The sequence below is a fragment of the Eptesicus fuscus genome, chromosome 6, assembly GCF_027574615.1.
Source record: "Eptesicus fuscus isolate TK198812 chromosome 6, DD_ASM_mEF_20220401, whole genome shotgun sequence".
Lineage (NCBI taxonomy): Eukaryota > Metazoa > Chordata > Mammalia > Chiroptera > Vespertilionidae > Eptesicus > Eptesicus fuscus.
Genome location: NC_072478.1, coordinates 76381672 through 76405379, shown reverse-complemented (window position 1 = coordinate 76405379; position 23708 = coordinate 76381672). Strand labels below are relative to the sequence as shown.

Here is a 23708-nt window from a genome sequence, read left to right as displayed (position 1 = left end):
AAGGAGAGGTACACTGCTGGCCAGGCCAAGAGAGAAAGAGAGAGGCAAGGGCTGATCAATAGCTGCCATAGAGGCTATGTATCATCCCCTGCTTCTCTCTCCAGGCCTCTCTCCAGGCCTGATCCGCAGCCACCTCAGCAGTCAGTGCTGGGTTGCCACGCCTGCAGCAGCAGCAGTCAGTGCTGGGTCACCATGGCAATCCAGCACTGATTGCATGACTGACTTCCAGTGTTGAGTCGAGCTTTCGGCCATTAACTAGAGGCCCGGTGCGTGAAATTCATGCACGGGAGTTCCTCAGTCCAACCTGCACCCTCTACAATCCAGGAGCTCTCAGGGGATGTCCTACTGATGGCTTAGGCCCACTCCCTGTGGTTCTCTGCTCTCTGCAGGGCCTGGGGGTTTCACTGCAGCCATGGAGATGAAGCCCCCATGCCCTGCTGTCCACTCTCTGCCTGCCACCGCCATGCGCCATGCGAAGGAAGCCCCAATGCCCTGCAGTGTGCTCTGTCTGTCAGGCCTGGGGGCTTCGCCGACACCAACACACTAAGAAAACCCCCATGCCCTGTTGTCCGGGCTCTGTCTGCGGGGCCTGGGAGTGTTCCCACCATCACCTTGCTAAGGAAGCCCCCAAGCCCTGCTGTCTGGGCTCTGTCTGCCATGTCTGGGGACTTCCCTGTCACTGACGCACTAAGGAAGCCCCCATGCCCTGCTGTCCGGGCTCTGTCTGCGGAGCCTGGGGCTTCCCCGCCATCACTCTACGAATGAATCCCCCATGCTCTGCTGTCTGGGCTCTGTCTGCTGGGCCTGGGGGTGTTCCTGCTGCCTCCGTGCTAAGGAAGCCCCCATGCCCTGCTGTTGGGGCTCTGTCTGCCGTGTCTGGGGGCAGATCCAGCCTCGCTGCTTGGTCCCCACGAACCCCAGCAGGGCTGACAGGCCCAGACACTGCAGCAGCTGGGGCTGAGGGGACTGGATGCTGCCATCTTGTGGCTATGGGGGCCGCCAGTTTTGTCACAGAGTGACAGTTAATTTGCATATTACTCTATTATTATATGACATTTTTACATATATATTTTATTTATATTTTTTTTTTTTTATTCATTCAGCCATCAATTGGCACTTAGGTTGTTTCCATATCTTGGCTATTGTAAATATGCTGCAATGAACACAGGAATTAATATATATATTCCTTTTTGAATTAGTGTTTTCATATTCGTTGGATAAACACCCAGTATAGTAATTGGTGGACCATATGGTAGTACTATTCTTAATTTTTTAAGGAACCTCCATACTGTTTTACATAGTGGCTGCACCAATTTCTTGTCTTTTTTATAATATCCATTCTAACAAGTGTGAGATGATGTCTCACTGTGGTTTTTATTTGCAATCCCTAATAATTAGTGTTGAACATCTTTTCATCTACCTACTGGTCATCTGGATGTACATTACTCTGATACTAAAACTAGGCAAGGACTTCATACAAAAAAGAAAATTACAGGCCAATATCTCTGATGAACATAAATGCAAAAATTCCAAACAAAATATAAGCAAATTTAATACAACAGCACATTAAAATGACCATATGCCATAAACAAGTGCAATTCATTCCAGGAATGCAACAAGAATGGCTCAATATCAGCAAATCGATCAATGTGATACAACACACTAGCAAAATAAAAGATAAAAATCATATCATCATCTGAATAGATGTAGATAAAGCATTCGACAAGATACAACAAGTATTTATGATCAAAATTCTCAATAAAATGGGCATAGAAGGAAAGTACCTCAACATAATAAAGGCCACATATGACAAACCCTCAGCTAATATTCTACTCAACAGTGAAAAACAAGACAAGGATGTCCCCTCTCACTACTTTTATTAAACATAATACCAGACATCCTAGCCAGAGGAATTAAGCAAGAAAAATAAATAAAAGGCATGCCAATGAGATACAATAGTTTGTATTTTATATATCCCTGTAGGCCATCTGTTGCAGGTTGAGTTCTCTAGAAACAGATCAGAGATGGAGTTTTGGATGCAAGATGTTTATTTGTAATCTAAATTGTTGAAGAGAGGAAGAAGGAAGTAGGATTCTGCAGAGAATAACATACAGGCTTGATCAAACCTTTGCCACACTTTCAGGGCACTCTGAAGTGAGTACAGTCTTGTGCCAACCCATAATGGCTGGTATATTCTGAGATTTTAACAGAAACTATACATGGTATCTTTTCCCATCAATGATAACCCCTAATACCCTTGCATCTGCCAGACTGTATGATTCAAGAGCAGGACTGCTTACACTGCAACCTAGTCCTGCTGGAGAGCCATTGATTTCTCCAGGTGCTAGACTGACCAATTAAATGGAGGCACCTTGGGGACTATCACCTCTCCTTTAAATCCTGAAGGGTGCCATTAATTTCCATTATTTTCTTTCTCCAGTATGCTATGTCCTTTTTTTATTTTACTATCTTGTATGGTGGAGTGTGGGGGGTAGTTTTTCTTGGTTTGGTTTTTCTTGCTGTGATAGTTCTTATCCCATATGACTAAGACAGAATGTAGAGGTTGCATTAACTGTTGGGTTAACAAACTCACTTACATCCTGGGACCATGGAAATGGACATCAGGTGAGTTCATGGACTCAGTGGACCTCCTGTAAGCTCAATGTTGACTAGAACTCCATTTATTACCTTACCACTATATACCACCACTCTAACAAGGGGACCATGAGGTGGTCTTGAATCTATGGATATTAATGTCAATTCAGATCCTGTGTCTAACAGATCTCAAAATGCCTGGGCATTCTACTTTCTCTTTTCCCCCGAGTGCAAAGCTACTCAAGTAAACAACAATAGGAACTTTCAGAGAAGAGCTAGAATAATCATCTATATATATAAAAGCCTAAGTGACCGGAATGGCCAGTCAACCAGTTGCTAATCACGCACTCACAGCAGGGGGCAGACGCTCAATGCAGGAGCTGCTCCCTGATGGTCAGTGTGCTCCCACAGCCAACCTCCTGCATCTGGCCAACCTCTAGGAGTCCCTCCCCCTGGCCGGCCAGCCCCTCAATAGGCCTTGCTTGCTGGCCAGGCCGAGGGATCCCACCTGTGCACGAATTTGTGCACTGGGCCTCTAGTTACCATATAAAAAACCTAGATTTTCTTTTTCATAGGAATCAATCCAACACTTTAATCAGTGGATTCCAGGTCTGAAAACTCAATCAGATCCAGAAATTGGACAAAAGATCATGACATTTTTCCCACAACAGACTATGTATTAAAGCAGTTTTAGGTTCACAACAAAACTGAACAGAAAGTACAGAGAGGTCCCGTATACTCTTTGCTTCTCACACATGCACAGCCTCCTCTACTATCAAATCCCCCATTAAAAATGGTACATTTGTGAAATCTACATTAAAAATACAACACAGCATTATCACCCAAAGTGCACATTATACATTAGTGTTCACTCTTGGTGTTGTATAGTCTATGGGTTTGACAAATGCATAATGATACAAATCTACCATTATAGTACCATACAGAATGTTCACTGCCCTAAAATCTTGTGTGCTCCACCTATTCATCCCTCTTCTCCTTGCTAACTCCTGGCAACCACTGATCCTTTTACTATCTCTACAGTTTTATCTTTACCTTAATTTCATATAGTTAGAATCATATAATATGTAGCCTTTTCAGACTGGTATCTTTCACTAAGTAATATACATTTAGGATCATGACGTTTTATCGAAGTAGCATATTCTCAGCCTACTGATCATCCTTTTTTTAAAAAAAAAATGTATTTTTTATTGATTTTTTACAGAGAGGAAGGGGAGAGAGAGAGAGAGTTAGAAACATTGATGAGAGAGGAACATTGATCAGCTGCCTCTGCACACCCCCTACTGGAGATGTGCCCGCAACCAAGAATCGAACTTGGGACCTTTCAGTCTGCAGGCCGACGCTCTATTCACTGAGCCAAACTGGTTTTGGCTGATCATCCTTTCTTGATTTTCCTACAGGCACAAGCTGAATATTATTCAGCTATCCATGCAGTTTGTCTTTAGAGATCTATTTTCTGCTAATCATTTCCATAACTCTATATACCACCACTCTCTTGCCTCCCCCTCCAGTCTTGCTGGTTTACAATTTTGCAACAGCCTGGTTTAGGATGTTTAAGCAATGCTACCTGACCTCCATTATTTCAGGGTCCTATATGTATACTGTTATCAGTGAGCCAAGTTCTAAAGAAAAACTATCCTACTGCCACCCCTGGACTACAGAGAAGATCTACCCCTAAAAATTTTAGTGATACTGGTACCCCTCTAACCAGTGCATTTCTTATGCCCTTCATAAAAGATATGTCCTTTAGGTCCCATGAACTTAATAATCTCATGGCCTTCTAGCCAAACATAACAGATCAAATTCAACATCCCTACATCTGTAAGCTTGTTATTCTGATAAACCTACATTAACACATCATTATCACCCAAAGTGCACATTTTACATTAGTGTTCATTCTTGGAGTTGTATAATCTACGGATTTGACAAATGTATGATATGTATCTTCTGCCATGGAATTGTGTCATTTCAACTTTGTAATGTGGGCATTTGCTTTTATCTTGTTTCCTGGGGCCATCCTACTAGTAAGTTCACACTATCCCCTGGCATCCTTGTAAAAAATATTAAATCCTGTAATTCAAAAGAGCATTTCTAAAGCAATAAACTCTTCACTATCAAATTTTTATTTCAGGCCCCTTGATCAAGTGTCCTTAGACTGCAATCCCACTGTACTCCCTGATTCCTTCTAACACATGTTGGCTAGTTCTTGTAGCACTATCTCCTTTCATACCTTACCAAACTCAGAACATCCTCTGCTGCATTACTCTCTAGATATAAATGTCAACTCAGATCCTCTGAACAAATGAACCCCAGTGATAGCCTGTGAACAACTTAACCTCCGTGGTCAGTGAGGAAGGTGGCATGGGTCCCAGGGCCAGGTACATGATAACTCATGGATAAGAGGCCTGTATAATGCCTCCCAATGCAAGATGGTGAGATGAGTAGGCCACTTCTGTAGGTTCAAGGGTTCAGGGGTGTATGGAAAGTCAAAATCTTCACAAACATCCATGCAAATATCCTCATCCCATTAGAATCCTAGATTTTCCCAACCAAGGAACTGAACTTGGCTTGACAAACCTATTTTGGTTGGGCATTCAGTCATCCCTGAAATTTAGTACTCTGAATATTAATTCCTAGTCTTAGACTTTGATTTTCTCTACCCATCCTCAAGAGTTAATAAGAGCTTCTCTGTGTGCAACCAAGTGGTCCTCTGGTTTTTATACCTGGATTTCAATGGTCTATTACACACCCTCCACTACTCATTATCTTTCTGTTGGGCATCAGTGGCATTTAACAATAGCCACCAATACCACTGTACTTACCATTATTATTTCTCCTTAAGTTTTACATGTATTATATATCACACCTGATAAAGTATTCTCTTCCACCAGTATAACCTCCAGACTAAGCACAAGTAAAAGTTTAGGAACTGGACCATCACTTTGGTTCAGGAGCTGTATATGTTCCACATATGATGAGTGATGAGGTCCTCACTGCCAGCTAGATGGTTGAGATGAAGTAGGATTTGACAGAGACAGAAATCAAACTATGATAATTTGGCCAATATGGCAGTGTGTTCTGGAATAAGTGTTGCTCATTAGCGGGTCCCTAAAATGGCCTATATATTCTCATCTTGCTCAGTCACTGGATACAGGCTACCCAGTAAAAGGTTGGACCTTAAATATGGTGGCTCTTGGTAGCTAAGGCAGACACTCAAGAATCTGATAGTAGAGTCTATAGACTGACGGCTATCCCTTTGCAAGGGGATCTCTATGAATAAGTAATTATTTCATATTAATTGCTGTTTGCTTAAAAAAAAAACTTTAATAGGTCACTGGCCAATTATAGTTGATATAAATCTTATAAAGTCATAACCATTGGAATCCACAAAACTATGAATCAAACAGGAAGATCAATAATTTTCCATAAAACACATACAAAATGAACAAGATTAAATTAGTATTCTTCTTATCACTACATTGAAACACAGTACCATTTGTAGTCATTCCCAATCTGTGAATAAAGATACACTTTTTCATGACTTGAGAACCATCTAGAGCACAGGATTTTTCCCAGATCTTATGCTCACTCTGGGGAAGTTTTCCAGTGATGTTGCAATCAAAGCAAGATGAGAGTGAGTCTTACTCTTTTTGAATATGAATTTAACATAGTGGATTTTGGACATTCCAAGTAGTATTTTTTTTAATAAAACTGATCACTTTCTTAAATCAAAAATGAAAGTCTTCTCAGTATATTGCTCTTTGTATTTAGGAGAAATAGCCAGGACTGTCCAGTAACTGAACAAATTAGCACAGACTATTAAAGAGCATTTTTAGAGTAAAATAAAAGAGAATGAGCATCCCAAAGGATTCAGGCATTTGAAACAGACTTTCAAACTTATGGCTGCATCAGATTCACCAGAAGTTTTGGGAGGGAAATGCAAATTCTCTGGAAAAGAAGCACCAGAAATTTATATTTTTAACAGGCTTGTTAGGTGATGATAGAACATACAAAGTCTAAGAACAAATCAATATAGCATGTTCACTGTTTAGTCATAGAGTAAGCTATTAATAATGAAAACTGACATAATGCTAAGCTCTGACTATGTGGCAGACATTGCTGCAAGTACTTCATGTGAGTTCTCTCATTTTATCCTCACTATAACTCCACAAGTGAAAGGCTATTATTACTTTCACTAGAGGCCCAATGCATGAAATTCGTGCATGGGGGCGGGGGGTGTCCCTCAGCCCAGCCTGCACATTGCTCCCAACTGCTCGCCTGCCTGCCTGATTGCCCCTAATTGCTTTTGCCTGCCAGCCTGATCACCCCCTAACCACTCCCCTGCCAGCCTAATTGATGCCTAACTGCTCCCCTGCCAGCCCAATTGCCCCTAACTGCCCTTCCCTGCCAGCCTGGTCACCCCTAACTGTCCTCCCCTGCCAGCTTGGTCACCCCTAACTGCCCTCCCTGCCAGCCTGGTTGCCCCCAACTGCCCTCCCCTGCAGGCCTGGTCCCACCCAACTGCCCTCCCCTGCCAACCCAGTCACCTTTAACTGCCCTCCCCTGCCAGCCTCATCGCCCATAACTGCTCTCCCCTGCTGGTCTGATCCCCCCGCAACTGCACTCCCCTGCAGGCCTGGGTCCCCCCCCCAAACTGCCCTCTCCTGCAGGCCTGGTCCCCCCCAACTGCCCTCCCCTGCAGGCCTGGTCCCCCCCAACTGCTCTCCCATGCAGGCCTGGGTCCCCCTCAACTGCCCTCCCCTGCAGGCCTAATTGCCCCCAACTGCCCTCCCTTGCAGCCCTGGTCCCTCCCAACTTCCCTCCCCTGATGGCCTGATCGCCCACAACTGCCCTCCCTTGCAGACCTGGTCCCTCCCAACTACCCTCCCCTGCTGGCCATCTTGTGTCAGCCATCTTGTGTCCACATGGGGGCAGCTATCTTGTGTGTTGGAGTGACAGTCAATTTGCATATTACTCTTTTACTAGATAGGATAGAGGCCTGGTGCATGGGTGGGGGCTGGCTGGTTTGCTCTGAAGGGTGTCCCGGATCAGGGTGGGGGTTCCCTTGGGGCATGGGGTGGCCTGGGCGAGGGACCTGTGGTGGTTTGCAGGCCGGCCACACACCCTGGTGACCCAAGCATAGGCTGGAAGCAGGTATCTGGGATTTATTTATCTTCTATAATTGAAACTTTGTAGCCTTGAGTGGAGGCCAGGGCAGGCGGGAAGCTTGGCTTCCTCCATCGTGGGGGGCAACCCAAGCCTCCTGCTTGCTCCAGCTTTGTGGCCACTGCTATCTTGGTTGGGTTAATTTGCATACTCACTCCTGATTGGCTGGTGGGCATGGCTTGTGGGCATAGCAGAAGTATGGTCAATTTGCATGTTTCTCTTTTATTAGATAGGATTTTATAAGTGAGGGACACACTTAGGAAATGGAATATATGGAATTACTAGTAAAACGCAAGATGTTTGGCTAGAAGTGGTATGGACTCTACTGTGACCCTGGGAGAAAACCAAACTCAAGACCTTATACATGAACCTTAGACACCTTCTAGTCCAAAAGCTAATAGTCTTCTTTTATTTTTAATTTAAATTCTTTATTGTTTAAAGTATTGCCTAAGTCTCCTTTTTCCCCCATTGACTGCTCCCCAGCTGTCCCCACTCCCCCAGCACATGCCCTCACACCCTTCCCCTGTCTGTGTCCATTAGTTATGCTCATATGCATGCATCCAAATATTTTGGTTGATCTCTTACCCCCTCACCCTCCACCTTCCCTCATAAGTTGGACAGTTTCTTCTATACTTCTATGACTCTTGTTCTATTTTTGTTCATCAGTTTATGCTGTTCATTTTATTCCACAAATGCATGAGATCATGTGATATTTATCTTTCTCTGACTAAGTTACTTCTCTTAGCATAATGCTCTCCAGTTCCATCCATGCTGTTGTAAATGGTAAGAATTCCTTCTTTTTTACAGTGAGCTAATAGTCTTCTGAACTTTAAATTTTTTTCTGTAAGAACCTAATTACTTCCTTGTCTTACATATTGAAAATACATATTTTTTTAATTTCAGAGAGGAAGGGAGAGGGAAAAAGAGATAGAAACATCAATTATGAAAGAGGATCATTGATCAACTGCCTCCTGGACAACCCCCACTGGGAATCAAACCCACAACCCAGGCATATGCCCTTGACCAGGATCGAACCTGGGACTGTTCAGTCCACAGGCCAATGCTCTAGCCACTGAGCAAAAGTGGCTAGAGCTGAAAATATTTTATATGTATGTAACATTTTTAAAATTACAAGTGTTTATCCATGTGTCATGTATATCTTCTAGAAGCAATAAAGCTTCTAATAATGCAGACACTGAAGGTTGGAACCTTCACTAAACATCATCTTAGCCTATCACTTTTGAAGAACTGTCTGGCCTGATTCAGACCTCTCTTCAGTTATGTACCTATAAAATAGTTTGCTCACTTCCTCCAAATATATAACTGTACCATCATTGATACACTTCTTAAAAATATGATTTTTTAATGAACTCATCATGAATAGAAACAAGAATATAGTTCATGTCAAAATGTCATGGAGATATTCTCTTGGTTGCTTACTAAAAACAGACTATAATAAGAATCCATTTCCACTGTTATCAACTAAAAGCTATAACACAGTATTTTTAAGAAAGCATTTTATAATTAAGAGTATCTTTCCTATACTGCTTCCCTAATCAATATGATGAGACTCATAATCAAAAGGATGTTATCAGTGTCACAGCTAATCTAACCTTGTGGTTGTGTAAGACATTTTTATTGAATTACATATTTTGTTTTACACTTCAGTGCAATACAAAATAGTTCTTAACATTTTATTCAAATAATTAAATGTATTTGTTGCTGATTATAATTTTTAAAAATAATCTTGTCCTTCAGACTATAAAAAATGTTTAGTGTTAATTTTTTTAACTTTTTGAAAAGGTGTTTTATTCAACAAAGCATAATCTTTAACATTGAAAGGCTTTTGTAGGAGCCTACAGAAATAAAATGCGTTTGTGTCAAGTTTCTTAGAGAATTTTAACTAGAGAATTAATTTAATCTCTCTTGAGCAAGAATAGAAGAACACTCAAACTTACTATGCATATCTTAAATGCTAAATCTTCTGGGTGCTCTGTATATGTTATTTCCCAGTTAATTATTACAAATTTGGAAAAAGGCATTATTACCCACTATTTACATAGGAGAACACCGAGGCTCAATGAGTTAAGTATTATGCCAAATGTAACAGTTAATAAGTGAATCAAAAGTCCTGGGTCTTCTCCTATATATCATATTCTTTTCAGAGTAAATGCTAGTAGCATACTAATGAACCATGCCATTTGATTTACATCTAAATCTAGAATGGCACTGTGCAAAATCCATTATAAGCCAACTTTTTCATCCTAAATATTGCATTTGCATAAACTGTCTTTATAGACTGTCATTTGTTAATAAATGACTTGATTTATTGTTCAGCGACCAAGGTAGATCCTGGGAGTAATCCTGGTTTCCCTCACAGAGGAAGTACAGGGTGAGGCAAAAGTAGGCTTACAATTGTTTGTGGAAATAATTAATAAATAACAGTAGAAGAATAAACTCTGTGTTTCACATAATTTGTACTCACAACTGTAAACCTACTTTTGTCTGACCCTGAATTTCAATTAGGTTTCTATCCAATAAGGCCAATACAATATCTTAGTGTTAAAAGAGCAGACCACTTGTTAACATAGCAATTGATGAGAATGGGAACTGTGGAGGAAAAGGAGTTTTGCATTAGGAATTTCCTTTCAAAAAATGGAAAGTTACAAAAGAAAAGTAATCCTGTTCCAGTCTTGTTACTAACATCAGACTTGAATTACCTCTTCCTGCTCCTAGACAATGCAAAAAGATATGAAGCAAAAAAGATAAAGGTAGAAGATGCATCACTCACAGAAGGCAAAGTGGGGTGTGTCTTTAAAGCTTATTAAAGGAAACTACTGTTGTCATTTTTCAGGTTCCTCTGGTTTTAGATTTTTTAATTCCCTCCCTCTGTAAATTTATATGGAGACACAACAGGTAAGAAACTAGTTCATTCCTCATTTTTCATTTATTTAAACAGATGAATATTCTGCCTCAGGAGCCAGAACCTACTGCCTTATATAACTGAGGTAGGGATGTGAGGGTTGAGGGGTGGGAGGAGGGTGGAAGGGGTAGGTAGAAATCCTGAGGAGCTCAGCAGAGTTGCTACCTCCCTAACAAAGCAACTGTCTGAGAGAGGGGGTGGGGACTATACCAACCCATCACCACACCGCATGCCACTCTCATACACGGATCCTTCTCCGTCATGTTCCTTGGGAAATTTCCCCCGGATTAGAGGAAAAACAGACACAGGAAGGCGGGTCTGCTTCGGAAGGCGAGTTTTTACCATTACAGCACAAAGGAGTGAAGTGCGCGCTTTCACATCCTGCTAACTCCACTCACTGGACCAGCGCTATACTTCAGCACCACGGAGAGCAGCACCTCCTCGGCTACCACCCATGGGGAGCCAGATTCCCTGGACTCAACTTCAGATTCCCATCATCTAAAGGAGAGATAAGCCTTCGTGTTTCACCCTCAATGTAAGCAGCTATGATGATTCTTTCATATTGTTTTTTCCATAGAGGTTGTTATCTTACTGAAATATGGAATTAAATTTTTATTAGCCCTCTCCCTCTCTTGCATTGCTTGAATACTTAGATGTAAATCTGTATCTAAAATCTTTCTTATTTGTTGGGTTGGTAGAGGAATTTTTTTACTTCTCATTGAAAGTCTAACTTTACAAAGCCATTTAGAAATAGATAACTCATCCTGGTAGCCCAGTCCTTTGTACTGGAGTACATAGTTTAAGCTTAGAAGAGAGTATTGCTTCCTTTTCTCCTATTTCACTACTGGCAGCTTCTTAATTTAGTGTTTGTTTGTTTGTGGTTGCATTTATCTTAATATAAATATGAGGGTAGGATGAGGGCAGAGGCTATATTTTAATAAGTAGGCACCACTAGAGAAGAAAGAGATTATTTTTCTTTCCTTTGCCTTGCTGAAGATACATCCTTTAGACATAAATTTCAACATAATGAATATATTCTTAATAAAAGATCTAATCTGAGTAGGGATTTGACACAAGCTTTGAAACTCTGGAACACAGAATCTCCCTCTTTAAGTATGAATTTGTAAATTCACTTAAATTCTATTTAAGTGCCCCTACTATTCATTGTAATTTAAAGGCTTAATGGATTCAGGGTATATTGAAAGAGGAAATAATGATTGACCCTGTCTGGTGGCACTGCATGAATTTTTGCATCAGAATGCCACCTGCTGGTGGGTCCTATTTTTGAAGCTCTGGCACACAGATTTATGAATGAATTGACATTAAATCCAGAATATTCATTATGGATATAATTCAAACTCACTCAATAATATATTTTAAACAGTAATACTTGTTCAATTATTTAACAACTTATAAAGGTCTATGTCACAATTATAATTCCATAAAAATATCTTTCCAAAAACATTTGTTTCTGAGCTTAAGGCATGTAAACTAGCTAACTCCTTTAGGCAGTAATTAACCCAGAAAAAATCAGAACTATGTGGAGCATCATTGAGACTAATTGAAAATGCATGTGGTATCCTTCATGAGAACTTCCAGGATCTCTTGCTTAGGAAAAGCAATCAACATTTTTCCCCAGAGAAATATTCACCTGCTACTTTTTTCAGTATTGTCATTTCACAATTTAAGAGCCTCTCTTACTCTTTTGGTAGTAGATGTTCATTTCAAACTCTGTTACCATCAAGGTCAATGAAACAATATCTATTTTATTACAAGACAACTCTTTGGGGAACAAAACATAACTATTAGAATTTGTTTCAGCTCTATCTGAGCTATACACAATGAGATCTAAACATCCAGTTTCATAATTTCCCAGTTCCAAACAGACAAATAAGGATTTAAAAAGAAAGAAGTAAAAGAAGCACACACAACTCACTAGTTATACTTGGATGGCTAATATATAAGGTACCTAGAAAATATTGAGAATAACCTCTTTTGTAAATGTTTACAGATATAATGATTTGGTGAAAAAAATGCTGGTAAAATCATTTATTAACAACATTCCGGAGCAATAGATAATATTTTCAATCTAAGGTTCAATGGAAAATCCACATTAACAGAATTGTTTGGATGGAAAGTATATATTGGTATAATGCATTGTAATTAAAAGCAGAAGGATACTTTGCTTGTTTCCTGTAGGACATGACTTGACAAGGTATATGAACTCTTATATATTCATGGTAAAAATAGGTGGATATATTTATTCAAAATACATGTGTTGTACAAATTATTGTCTCTAGCTTAGGTGGGAACTTGAATGCTCTAGATCCACAATTATTATAATTGTAATAAACTAAAATACTTAATGTTATCCAACATTACTAGAGCATTTACTAGGCACTGTAATTTATATGCACTATCTTATCTCAACTTCAACAGAATGAGGAAGATGATACCTAGAAATAAGTTGAAAGCCTCTGGAAATACATAAAAAAAATTAGGAGTATTATGCAGAAGTGGGAATACCTCAGTCTTCTGCCCCAGTCAGCCATATACCCTTTGATGTTAGCTGTCTCATCTTGCAACTTATGGGCCATTATTTATAGTGGAGCTAACTGGAAACTAATTTTTCAATGAAACTCAGTTACAAATGGGAAATAGTAGCTAAAGGATTAATGGCTCCTATATTTGTAAGAAGGAAGCCACCATTAAATATTAATACCTCTATTTTACTAGTCTTCTTTAATGACTAACCCAAAGTCAAATATATCAAGAATATAAAAATATATTAAGTTATTTGATCATGCACCATAGGCCAGGCATTGTTAAGTACTAGATGCCAGGTATATATACCATATAAGCTAGTTATATTCTCCTGCCCTCAGAAATCCTGCATTCTAACGGAGCATTCTACAATCTAAAGAAATATAGAAAAAAGCAGAGGGAAGACGGATGGCAGTAGTATATCAGCCAAAAGCACTGGCTTTGAAATCAGACAGGTTAGACTCCTAATAGTGGATCTACCACTCACAAGTAGTGTAGTCTGGGCAAAGTGTTTAATTTAGCTGAGCCTCATTTTGTTATCTATTAGATAAGAATAATAATAGTACTATGTCATGCAGTAGTTTATGAGAATTTAAAATGATGATGCATGTAAAATACTCAGCAAGGTGCCTGCCATGTGGTTAGTGTGTCATAATGCTAATCATTATAATTGGTCAGAAAATAGCTAAGCTTATCATATGATTTGTAAAAGTTTAAAATAATAATTCATATAAAGTATTTAACACAGTGTCTGTCAGATGGCAAATGTGTGATACATGTTAACTATCATTATTATATAGTCATTTAGAAAAATAGCCAAGTTGAAAAATAACAGTGTAAACTGTTTGCCAATTTATAATAATTTACCTACGTGTACAGATATGTAGGGTTTTGATCTTTACTGTCATGGACATTTGTATAAGGCTTTATAGTATTCAGGGCATTTAACATACATCACTTCATTCCCACTGTGGTCCTGAAGCACATGGAGGATAGATTCAATGATTCTCTTTCCATTGGTAAGAGAGCTGAGGTTTAGGAGAAGGTTCTAAATCACTTGACTATCACTTGATTATTTCACCACTGTTGCTCTGGACTAAAATTCAATATGCACACTTGTATAGACCAGAACTAGGTTGTCCTGGGTGACTGACCTGACTCTTGGATTTTGTTTGCTTTTATGTTCAGTTGTGGAATGTTATAAACTGAATTGGTTTCAGGCTTGAATAATTTCCAGAGACCTATGGTGCATGTCCCAATTAAAAAAAAAAAAGACAACAAATATCTCTAAAAAGACATTTTGATTAAGTGGCCTTTTCTCATCAGTAATTAACAACAATCCCTGCACTTAGGGTACAGAATTCATACTTTTCATAGGTCACTGACATCTGGCTTCCTTCAGACTGGCTGGATGATGCATCTGTAAGAGCAGCTTGATAAAAATAGCAACCAAGGGTTTAAGAGGAAATTTAATAATCAGTTCTCCTCTCAAAGATAGTTTTGTTTCCACTGGAACCCTTCTCAATGACATCAAATGTCAATGTATGCATTTATGAAAAATGAAAAACTGTATCTTAATTGAGGTATTTGATGAGTTTGATCACTCACTATCTCAATAATATATGCAAAAAAATTCATTTGCATTCAAAGTTCATTTTTAAGAAAAATATCAAAGTACGGGCAATCAAATGCTAATTGCATCATAGGGAGAATCATTTTGCTCCTTACTGACCCTAAAACTGCGACAAGATCCCCAGAGTCTATCAGAGAAACACATCTAATTCATGAGTGTCAGCTTTGGCCTCCATCTATGGTGGACCAAATGACTTCCTCTTTCTGACATATCTTTTATGGGTTCTTTCCAACCCATGTGAATCATATAGCTAAAGCCTGACTAAAGTCATGATTAAATGGCAAGAATATGGTGGCCTAATGTATTCATAGGTGTATAAATGTTTAAATGGGGGAACTAGGGAGAGGTTGATAAAAGGGTACTAACTTTCAACTTTAAGATGAGTAACATCTGAAGATCTAATATAAAACATGGTGACCATAGTTGATAACAGAAATTTGCTGAGAGTAGAACTTACATGTTCTCATCAAATATGTGTGTGTGTGTGTGTGTGTGTGTGTGTGTATATAATATCCTATATAATAAAGAGGTAATATGCAAATTGGCCATCACTCCAATACACAATATGGCCACCCCCATGTGGTCAAATATGGCCACGCCCATGTGGACACAAGATGACCACCACAAGATGGCCAGCAGGGGAGGGCAGTTTTGGGGTGATCAGGCCAGCAGGGGAGGGCAGTTGGGAGGGACCAGGCCTGCAAGGGAGGGCAGTTGGGGGCAATTAGGCCTACAGGGGAGGGCAGTTAGGGGTGAACAGGCTGGCAGAGGAGGGCAGTTGGGGGTACCAGGCCTGCAGGGGAGGGCAGTTGGGGGGGACCCAGGCCTGCAGGGGAAGGCAGTTGGGGGGTGACCAGGCCTGCAGGGGAGGGCAGTTGGGGGTGACTGGGTTGGCAGGGGAGGGCAGTTAGGGGCAACCAGGACAGCAGGGGAGGGCAGTTGGGAGTGACCAGGCCTGCAGGGGAGGGCAGTTGGGGGGGACCAGTCCTGCAGGGGAGGGCAGTTGGGGGGAACCAGGACTGCAGGGGAGGGCAGTTGGGGGTATATCAGGCCTGCAGGGGAGGCAGTTAGGGGTGACCAGGCCAACATGGGAGGGCAGTTAGGGGCAATCAGGCCAGCATGGGAGCAGTTAGGTGTTGATCAGGCTGGTGTTTAGGGGGTGATCAGGCTGGCAGGCAGAAGCGGTTAGGGGCAATCAGGCAGGCAGGCAGGTAAGCAGTTTGGAGCCAGCAGTCCTGGATTGTGAGAGGGGTCCCAGACTGGAGAGGGAGCAGGCTGGGCTGAGGGACACCCCCCCCCCCGACCCGTGCACAAATTTCATGCAATGGGCCTCTAGTATATATTATATATATATATATATAATATCACACATACGTGATGAATAATGTGTAAACTAGATGGTGGGATTCCTTTTATTATGTATACATGTGTCAAATCATCACAATGTATATTTTAAACATTTTACTATTTGATTTGTCAGTTATACCTTAACAAAGCTGAAAAATAAATGTATGAAAAACATTATTAGATGAACATCAGGGTAAAAGGCCTCCACCAATATCTGGATTAATTCATGTGGCTTCAGGGTCTGCTGTGAAACACCTGATGTTGGAAGTAATCTCTCTGAGTCACATGTCCCATTATATGCTTGTGTGCATACATGATTTGAAGGTTTTATCAATACCAAATTCTTCTAGGAAAGAAGAAGAATTGATAAGTCTGTGAGCATCCAAATGTATATCTCAAAGCTGAGGTTTTAAGGGCTGGGAAAAAGAGGCTTATTTACTACTCTGGGTTATCTGCTTTCATGGTCATTTGTAAAAAACGCATGTCAAGTGGTAAGGACATTTTAACATCAGGCAAGTACTAGTCGTACATATGTATTTTTCTTTGATAAAACGTAATTATTATAGAAACATCAAGATATATATGATGCTCTACTCTTGTGCAGAAATTACTTGCCCTAAGGTTTATTCTTTGCTTTACCTACCTCAGATTCTCCACCCAGAAAATGAGAATGCTAATACCTTGCTATGTATGTTTGTTTGTGTAATGAGGGGAATTAACAAATAATGCTTTAACATCCTTTAAATTTGTAGGTTGTAGTGTCTATGATAGTCATGTGGACTCTGAATTTAGATTGGGTACTTATGTGTTCCTTGTGAACTGTTTCTCTACTCTGACTTGGTTCAGTAGTTATTATATTTCCTTTGAATTAATCTCCCCATGGCTTGTTGTTGTGTAATAGTTGTATATCCTTGACCTTGGAGTCTGACCTATTCGCCCTCTTGAGCAGACCTCTAATGGAAAGTGATGTATTATCAAGCTAAATCCTTTCCAGGACTGCTGCCATTTCATCTCTCACACACTGCTCAGATGCTCTTGAGTGGAAACTGCTTTTTCTTGGGTAGAATTGTGATGTCCAAGTCCTAAAAGGTGCTCCCTAAAGGAGTAGAAGCATCATCATAGACCAGGCTAAGTAATTCTATGAGGATTATTAGTCTTTTGCAGGCTAAATTCCCACCTGAGTCTGTCTATACAGATGACAGATCTTGAAACTGAATTCATAACATCCTTTGAAACTAGCCCCCTTGGGAATTAAAATTAGGTGAATGCTTAGCTTTCAACTAAATCACCTCCTCTTCTTTTGAAAAACCTATAATAATACATACTTGCACCCTATTTGTGAGTCCCTCCTCGGCTGGCTCCCAACCTATGGTCTGCTTTGGCATCAACGAGCAGCCAGCCTCTCTGGAATAGTAGAATTGTTGAGAGTAATGGGCTCAGAAGGAGCTCACGAACTTGAATCCTAAAAATCTTTCTCCAGCCATCTTCTATCAAAGTGCACTTTAGAAAAGTGGATGGCAGTTCATATGCTCTTCCTAAAGAAGCATAAAGCACTCTATTAGGATTTATCTCCCACAGCTGCCTTTTGAGGGAGTTGCCCATAATTATGCCTTTTACCTTTTGCAGCTAAAGAAGCTGCTCCACTGACTAGTTAGGCAATTTCTCCCAAGAAGTGTGACTCAGGCCCAGGAAAGATGAGAGTACAAATTCTGACCTCCAAGTCTTTGCTGTAGGGCCCCCTAAAGGAGCTAAAACCAAAAGGTTCTCAGCAAGTTAAATAGTGAAATGAGCAGAAAACTAAATAAAGCCCAATTTTTTTTATCACAAGACTGAGTGACACTACTATTTTTTTTTAATCTCAAAACCCTAGGTTTAATTTAAAAGCCTTCCTCTGTGATTATTTTTACAAATGGCTTAAGTGAAATACTTAGTATTCTTAATGCATGGAGGCATGACCAATAACAAACATAAAGTGAGAAATATGGAAAGTAGTCCAAAACAAATACCCAAGTTCTTCCTCTTTAGAACATATATTCACTTATTGAAATGTATGCCATCTAATAGTACTTGAGTAATATGAGTAGAGGTAGACTAGAAAAGGAGAATAAAAATATGAGTAGGGCCAAGTGGAGAATCAGAAAAGTTTGAAATGTTCAAGTTCTTAGAGAGTTAGGAAATGTCTGGTCCAGGTTCTCTTTTTTTATAGTTAAAGCATCTTGAGCTGGGGACTTGCTCAAGATCTGAAGACTAGCTGGAGATGAGTATCTGGTTCAAGCTCAAATTATGCTATGGCTGTTATTTTCTCTAGTCTGCCACTTTAAAACCCTGGCAAACTAAACATTAGGTAACTTGTCCAAAGTCACAAGGCTGGCAAAAGTGGACCAAGGCATCTGATTCTAGACCTTCTGACCTCAAAGCCCATCTCTCAGCCATACTTGTCTCATGATCTTCATCTGAGATAAAGGAAACAATATGATCTCATACGGTGGATGCAAGAATTACACAAGTAATACATGTGAAGTATATGAACTTCTTAGTATATCTCCTGGTATTTAGTAGGTGCTTAATAAATGTTAATAGCTTTTACTAGTAGTATATTATTAACTCTACACTATGTCACAATGGGAAAAAATAAGTTAGAAATGAACCTGTATATAAATTGACCTGCCCTCTCATCCATAAAAAAACCCCAGGTTTGATCCTAATAAGTTATGGCTAAATTTTTTCAGGAGGGCTGCTATGTGGCCATAAGTAAGTGGGATGATGCTCCCTGCCACATCCTGACCTTCTGTAAGTACTTAGGCTCCATGGGGACAGAAAGTAAGCACAGTCCCCACACAGCAGGGGTGGGGAACATCAGGCCGTGGGCCATATAAGGCCCACAAAATCATTTGGTCTGGCCATGCCAAGGCACTAGAAGTGAGTTAATTAAATGTTTGACCAAATACAGCAGGCTAATTTTTAAGCTGATAATTTTGTATGGCCCTCGAATGATGTTATAAATATCTAAATGGCCCATGGCAGAAAAAAAGGTTCCCTACCCCTACCATACAGGATAGCAATGAATGTAGAAACGAATGTGTGACTGGCTTGCATATTATTGCATTTTGTTACTGGGAACAATACAAAGGCAGTAGTATCCATGGTAGCCATCTCTATGGTACAGCCCTTGGAGAAATGAGCATATCAATAGTCAGAAGGAGACAGAATAAAACCAATATTGACTAAGTACTTTCGACATACATGTTACCTCATTTAATCCTCCTATGGACCCTATGGCACACACAAGTTATTCTCGTTGTACAGGTGAGAGCACGGAGAACCATTGCACTACAGTTCAGAGAAGTTAAAGTGACATACTCAGCTTTGTACAAATGGAAATAAAACCAACAGCCCTTGGCCTGTGTCAGCCATATCAGCACCCAAACCCACCACCTCCATCTCCCATTACACTCCACCTAAAACCACATTTCAGCTCTGCTACCACTCCTCCCCACAAGTGGTGTAGATGCTAGATAACGAATTCAATTCTTTCACTTGAATAAGAATAGTTCAGGTCCTCTAATTTGTCTTAATCTCAGTGATAAGACAATTATTTCTAGTAAGATTTCATAATTTTTCCTAAGATTCCAATCATGAAATTCTTCTTTATCACAACAATTTTTATTTGCTCTGTCCCTGGGGAACCCACAGGCCCATAGCAGAGTAACCGAGCATCTTTGCCTTGTCGCCCCACAGGTTGGGGAGCAGCACTTTCAAAAATATGCAGCGCCGACACACAACACTACGGGAGAAAGGCCGCCGCCAGGCTATCCGGGGTCCTGCCTACATGTTTAATGAGAAGGGCACCAGCCTGACACCTGAGGAGGAGCGCTTCCTGGACTCGGCCGAGTATGGCAACATCCCGGTGGTCAGGAAAATGCTGGAAGAGTCCAAGACCCTCAACTTCAACTGTGTGGACTACATGGGGCAGAACGCACTGCAGCTGGCTGTGGGCAATGAACACCTGGAGGTCACAGAGCTGCTGCTCAAGAAGGAGAACCTGGCACGGGTGGGGGATGCTTTGCTGTTGGCTATCAGCAAGGGCTATGTGCGCATCGTGGAGGCCATCCTCAACCACCCAGCCTTTGCTCAGGGCCAGCGCCTGACGCTCAGCCCACTAGAGCAGGAACTCCGAGATGATGACTTCTATGCCTATGATGAGGATGGCACACGCTTCTCCCACGATATCACACCCATCATCCTGGCAGCCCATTGCCAGGAGTACGAGATCGTGCACATCCTCCTGCTCAAGGGTGCCCGCATCGAGCGGCCACATGACTACTTTTGCAAGTGCAATGAGTGCACCGAGAAGCAGCGGAAGGACTCCTTCAGCCACTCACGCTCCCGCATGAATGCCTACAAGGGACTGGCAAGTGCTGCCTACTTGTCCCTGTCCAGTGAAGACCCTGTCCTCACCGCACTGGAGCTAAGCAATGAATTAGCCAGACTAGCCAACATTGAGACTGAATTCAAGGTAATTCACCACTTACCACCCTGCAGGCAGCTTGTATAGTGGGCTCTTCCAGATGTGCCCAGTAGCTAAACAGGTTGTCTTCCAGTCTAACACAGGTGAAGGCCTTGAGGTCCTGTCTTTTGGGCTCACAGGGAGGAGGGCACTTCCTCAATCTGTCAGATATAGGCCTGGAGGGAAAAAAGCAGCCCATTACACGGAATATTTGAAACCATGTAAGTGTGGTGGAGAGACGATTTACACACCAACTCATGCTGTAGAAGACAAATGGCAAGCAGGCAGAATTACACTGTGGTTCTGGTGCAAATACCTCAGTTCTGCCCCCAGAGAGCTCAGGAGTGGCCAGAAGTCCAGCAATGGTTTCCTAACACAGGTCTTGGACTTGCTGTCTCACCTGCATGGTTCTGATTGTCTTGTCCACACCTCTATCCCAGCCTGGACTGTGCTAATCTTAGATTCAGTTTCATATCTAATGCTAGAAAGACTTGGCAGCAGCTTTACTCAATTTAGCAAGCTATTGCTTTGTCCTGTCAAAGGGCTGAGGAGAAGACACATGAAAATGAAAACTGTCTGTAGAGTTGGGCTTATTACCCCAGTAGATGGGCATGGGGCAAAACCCTGTAAATCAGCCACCCTGATAAAACTTGTACCTACAAGATTAGCCTAGGGGAAGGCGACCCATCTCCAAAGTCCACTATTCAATAGTGGGCCTATGTTTTTCCTGTCAACTGACATTCCCCCTAAAAGAGAAGACTGGGACCTAATTCTTTTGACAGTATTTAGTAATAATTAAAAGCAAACTATTTGGTGAGCACTTACTGTGTGCCAAAGACTAAGTGACTTAATATGATGTTGTTTAATCCCTTCAACAATCATTTATATGGATACCATTATTATCCTCATTTTAATCCTTACTCAAAGATATGTCTTTTTATTATTATTGATTTGAGAGAGGAAGGGGGGAGAGAGAGAGACTTGGAATCAAACCCGCAACCTAGGTATGTGTGTCCTGACCGAAAATTGAACCCACAACCTTTTTGGTGTATGAGATGATGCTCCAACCAACTGAGACATCCAGCCAGGACCAATTATCCTCAATTTATATGAGGGCTATCCTGGGTGTTATCCTGCAGGAAATGGAGAGCCACTGGAAGTTTGTGATTAGGGTATGTACTAAAATGATGAAAGCTAGAGTTTTGGGAATTTACTTGGCTGGCAGGTAAGGTGAATTAGAAGATTTAGAGTGTGAGGCACTGCGACTAAAGAGGGGGACAATTTATCTTTGCATGCATGAGGCCATGGAAGCCTCTCTGTAGGAGTGGGATCACCCACAATCAGGGACAAAAGAACCAGGAAGTGCAGGGCACCAAAAATTGTGAATAGAAGAAGAATATTATAATTAACTAGTTTTATTCCATCTGTCCTCCCATCTTTGACCCATCTACTAAATTGAAGACACTTCCCTACTCCTGCCTTGTACATAGCCTTATCTAGAAAAATTGGTGGATGTAGATGTAGAGATTACCCAAAGAAGTTCACAAGAGATGTAACTACAGCCTCTCCTTTCCTTGTTTCTATACAATAAACTCCACCTACCAGCAATAAAGCTAATGATGTCCCAAGGAAACCTGGTGGAATTTTTCTGTACCCTGGGCTTCAGACTAAATCTGCATATACATCATGTAGAAAAAAAATGGCTAAGCCAATTAATTTAGATATTTCTGGCAAAGAAAACAACAATTCAAGGAAAAAAATGTTTTCTTAATTCGATTATCTGACTAATGGCACAACTCTCTACTTATCTGAAATCTGGGAGCATGCCAGCCATTCTAAATAAAATTATGCTAGACTAACATTTGCAGTTACATCTGGGCTATTTTTTCCTTTTAATAAAATGCAAAGTCCGACATATTTTAGTGTATATATAATATCTAGAATTGGAAGTTTACTAAAAGCATTTATTATGGTATTTTTATTTAAAAAGTAAATTATAAAAATTATAGACAATTAAGAACCGACTAACATGATGACAAATGTAATGATTTAAGCAGATAAGAGTTCACATAAATACACATTCACTAGCTATTAACATCCCCCTTTATTTGAAATGTCTTTCAGGTTGTTGACAAAGGGTGTATCACAAATTAACATAAGTGTTCCGTCAGAACTGTATCACTTATTAAACTATCCTTGCATGTGCATTCCTGACATTATAAATCTTCTCGGAGAAGAGTACAGCTTAGCAAGAGGGAAGTAAAATTGTAATAAAAGAGTAAAAAGTAAATGCATGTGTTGTACAGTGCACTCTTTTGGAGTCTGTTCTGCCTTAAGGGAACTACACATTACTGACTGTAGCCATGTGTTACAGAGATGACACAGGGTACAGCACAGCTATCAGATTCTCGATGGAGATGTCATGTCATCCTTCAGAGCCTTTAAAACACACATTCTGGGAGTGACTCTCCTGACTAACACTGTGCATGAAAACCTGATTCAGTTGCTGAGGCTATTGTTTTTGGAGTCATTTTAATTTACCACCAGAATAGTCCAGTTATTAGCAAGAAATACAGCTAATGTCAAGGTCTCCAATAAATTGTAGCTGGCGTCAGATGCCTGCTAGAAAACCATTATTTTTAGTGTGGAAATGATACAGCTGTTCAAGGATTTTCTTATGTCCCTCTAATCTCCTTGGGTCTAGAAAAATATTAAAACTCAACGTGGTCATTGAGGCCTTCCTAATATCTTGAATGGTGCCCAGTAATCTAGTAAGCATTCCATAAATATTTAATGAAGAAAATGCTAAAAGAATAATCATTTCAACTAATGAAGCAAATGATTACTATTTCTATGGTTTAAACCAGTGATGGGAAACCTTTTGAGCTTGATGTGTCAAACTTCGCCAAAAAACTGAGCATAACTCGGGTAGTGTGTCACTTTGAGGAAAAAACATTATTTCGCAAATGTTTCAT

The 23708-nt window shown here is 40.6% G+C and overlaps 1 protein-coding gene across 1 annotated transcript in view; it reads left to right on the top strand.

Annotated features, from left to right (window-relative positions):
- Nucleotides 1–2608: 2608 nt before the first annotated feature.
- TRPC7 (transient receptor potential cation channel subfamily C member 7) overlaps nucleotides 2609–23708 on the top strand; it is a 141605-nt gene continuing 120505 nt past the window's right edge. Inside the window, exons 1-2 of the mRNA XM_054716742.1 lie at nucleotides 2609–2625; nucleotides 19965–20742. Coding sequence (XP_054572717.1) covers nucleotides 2609–2625; nucleotides 19965–20742 — 795 coding nt within the window. The remainder of the gene's footprint in view (nucleotides 2626–19964; nucleotides 20743–23708) is intronic.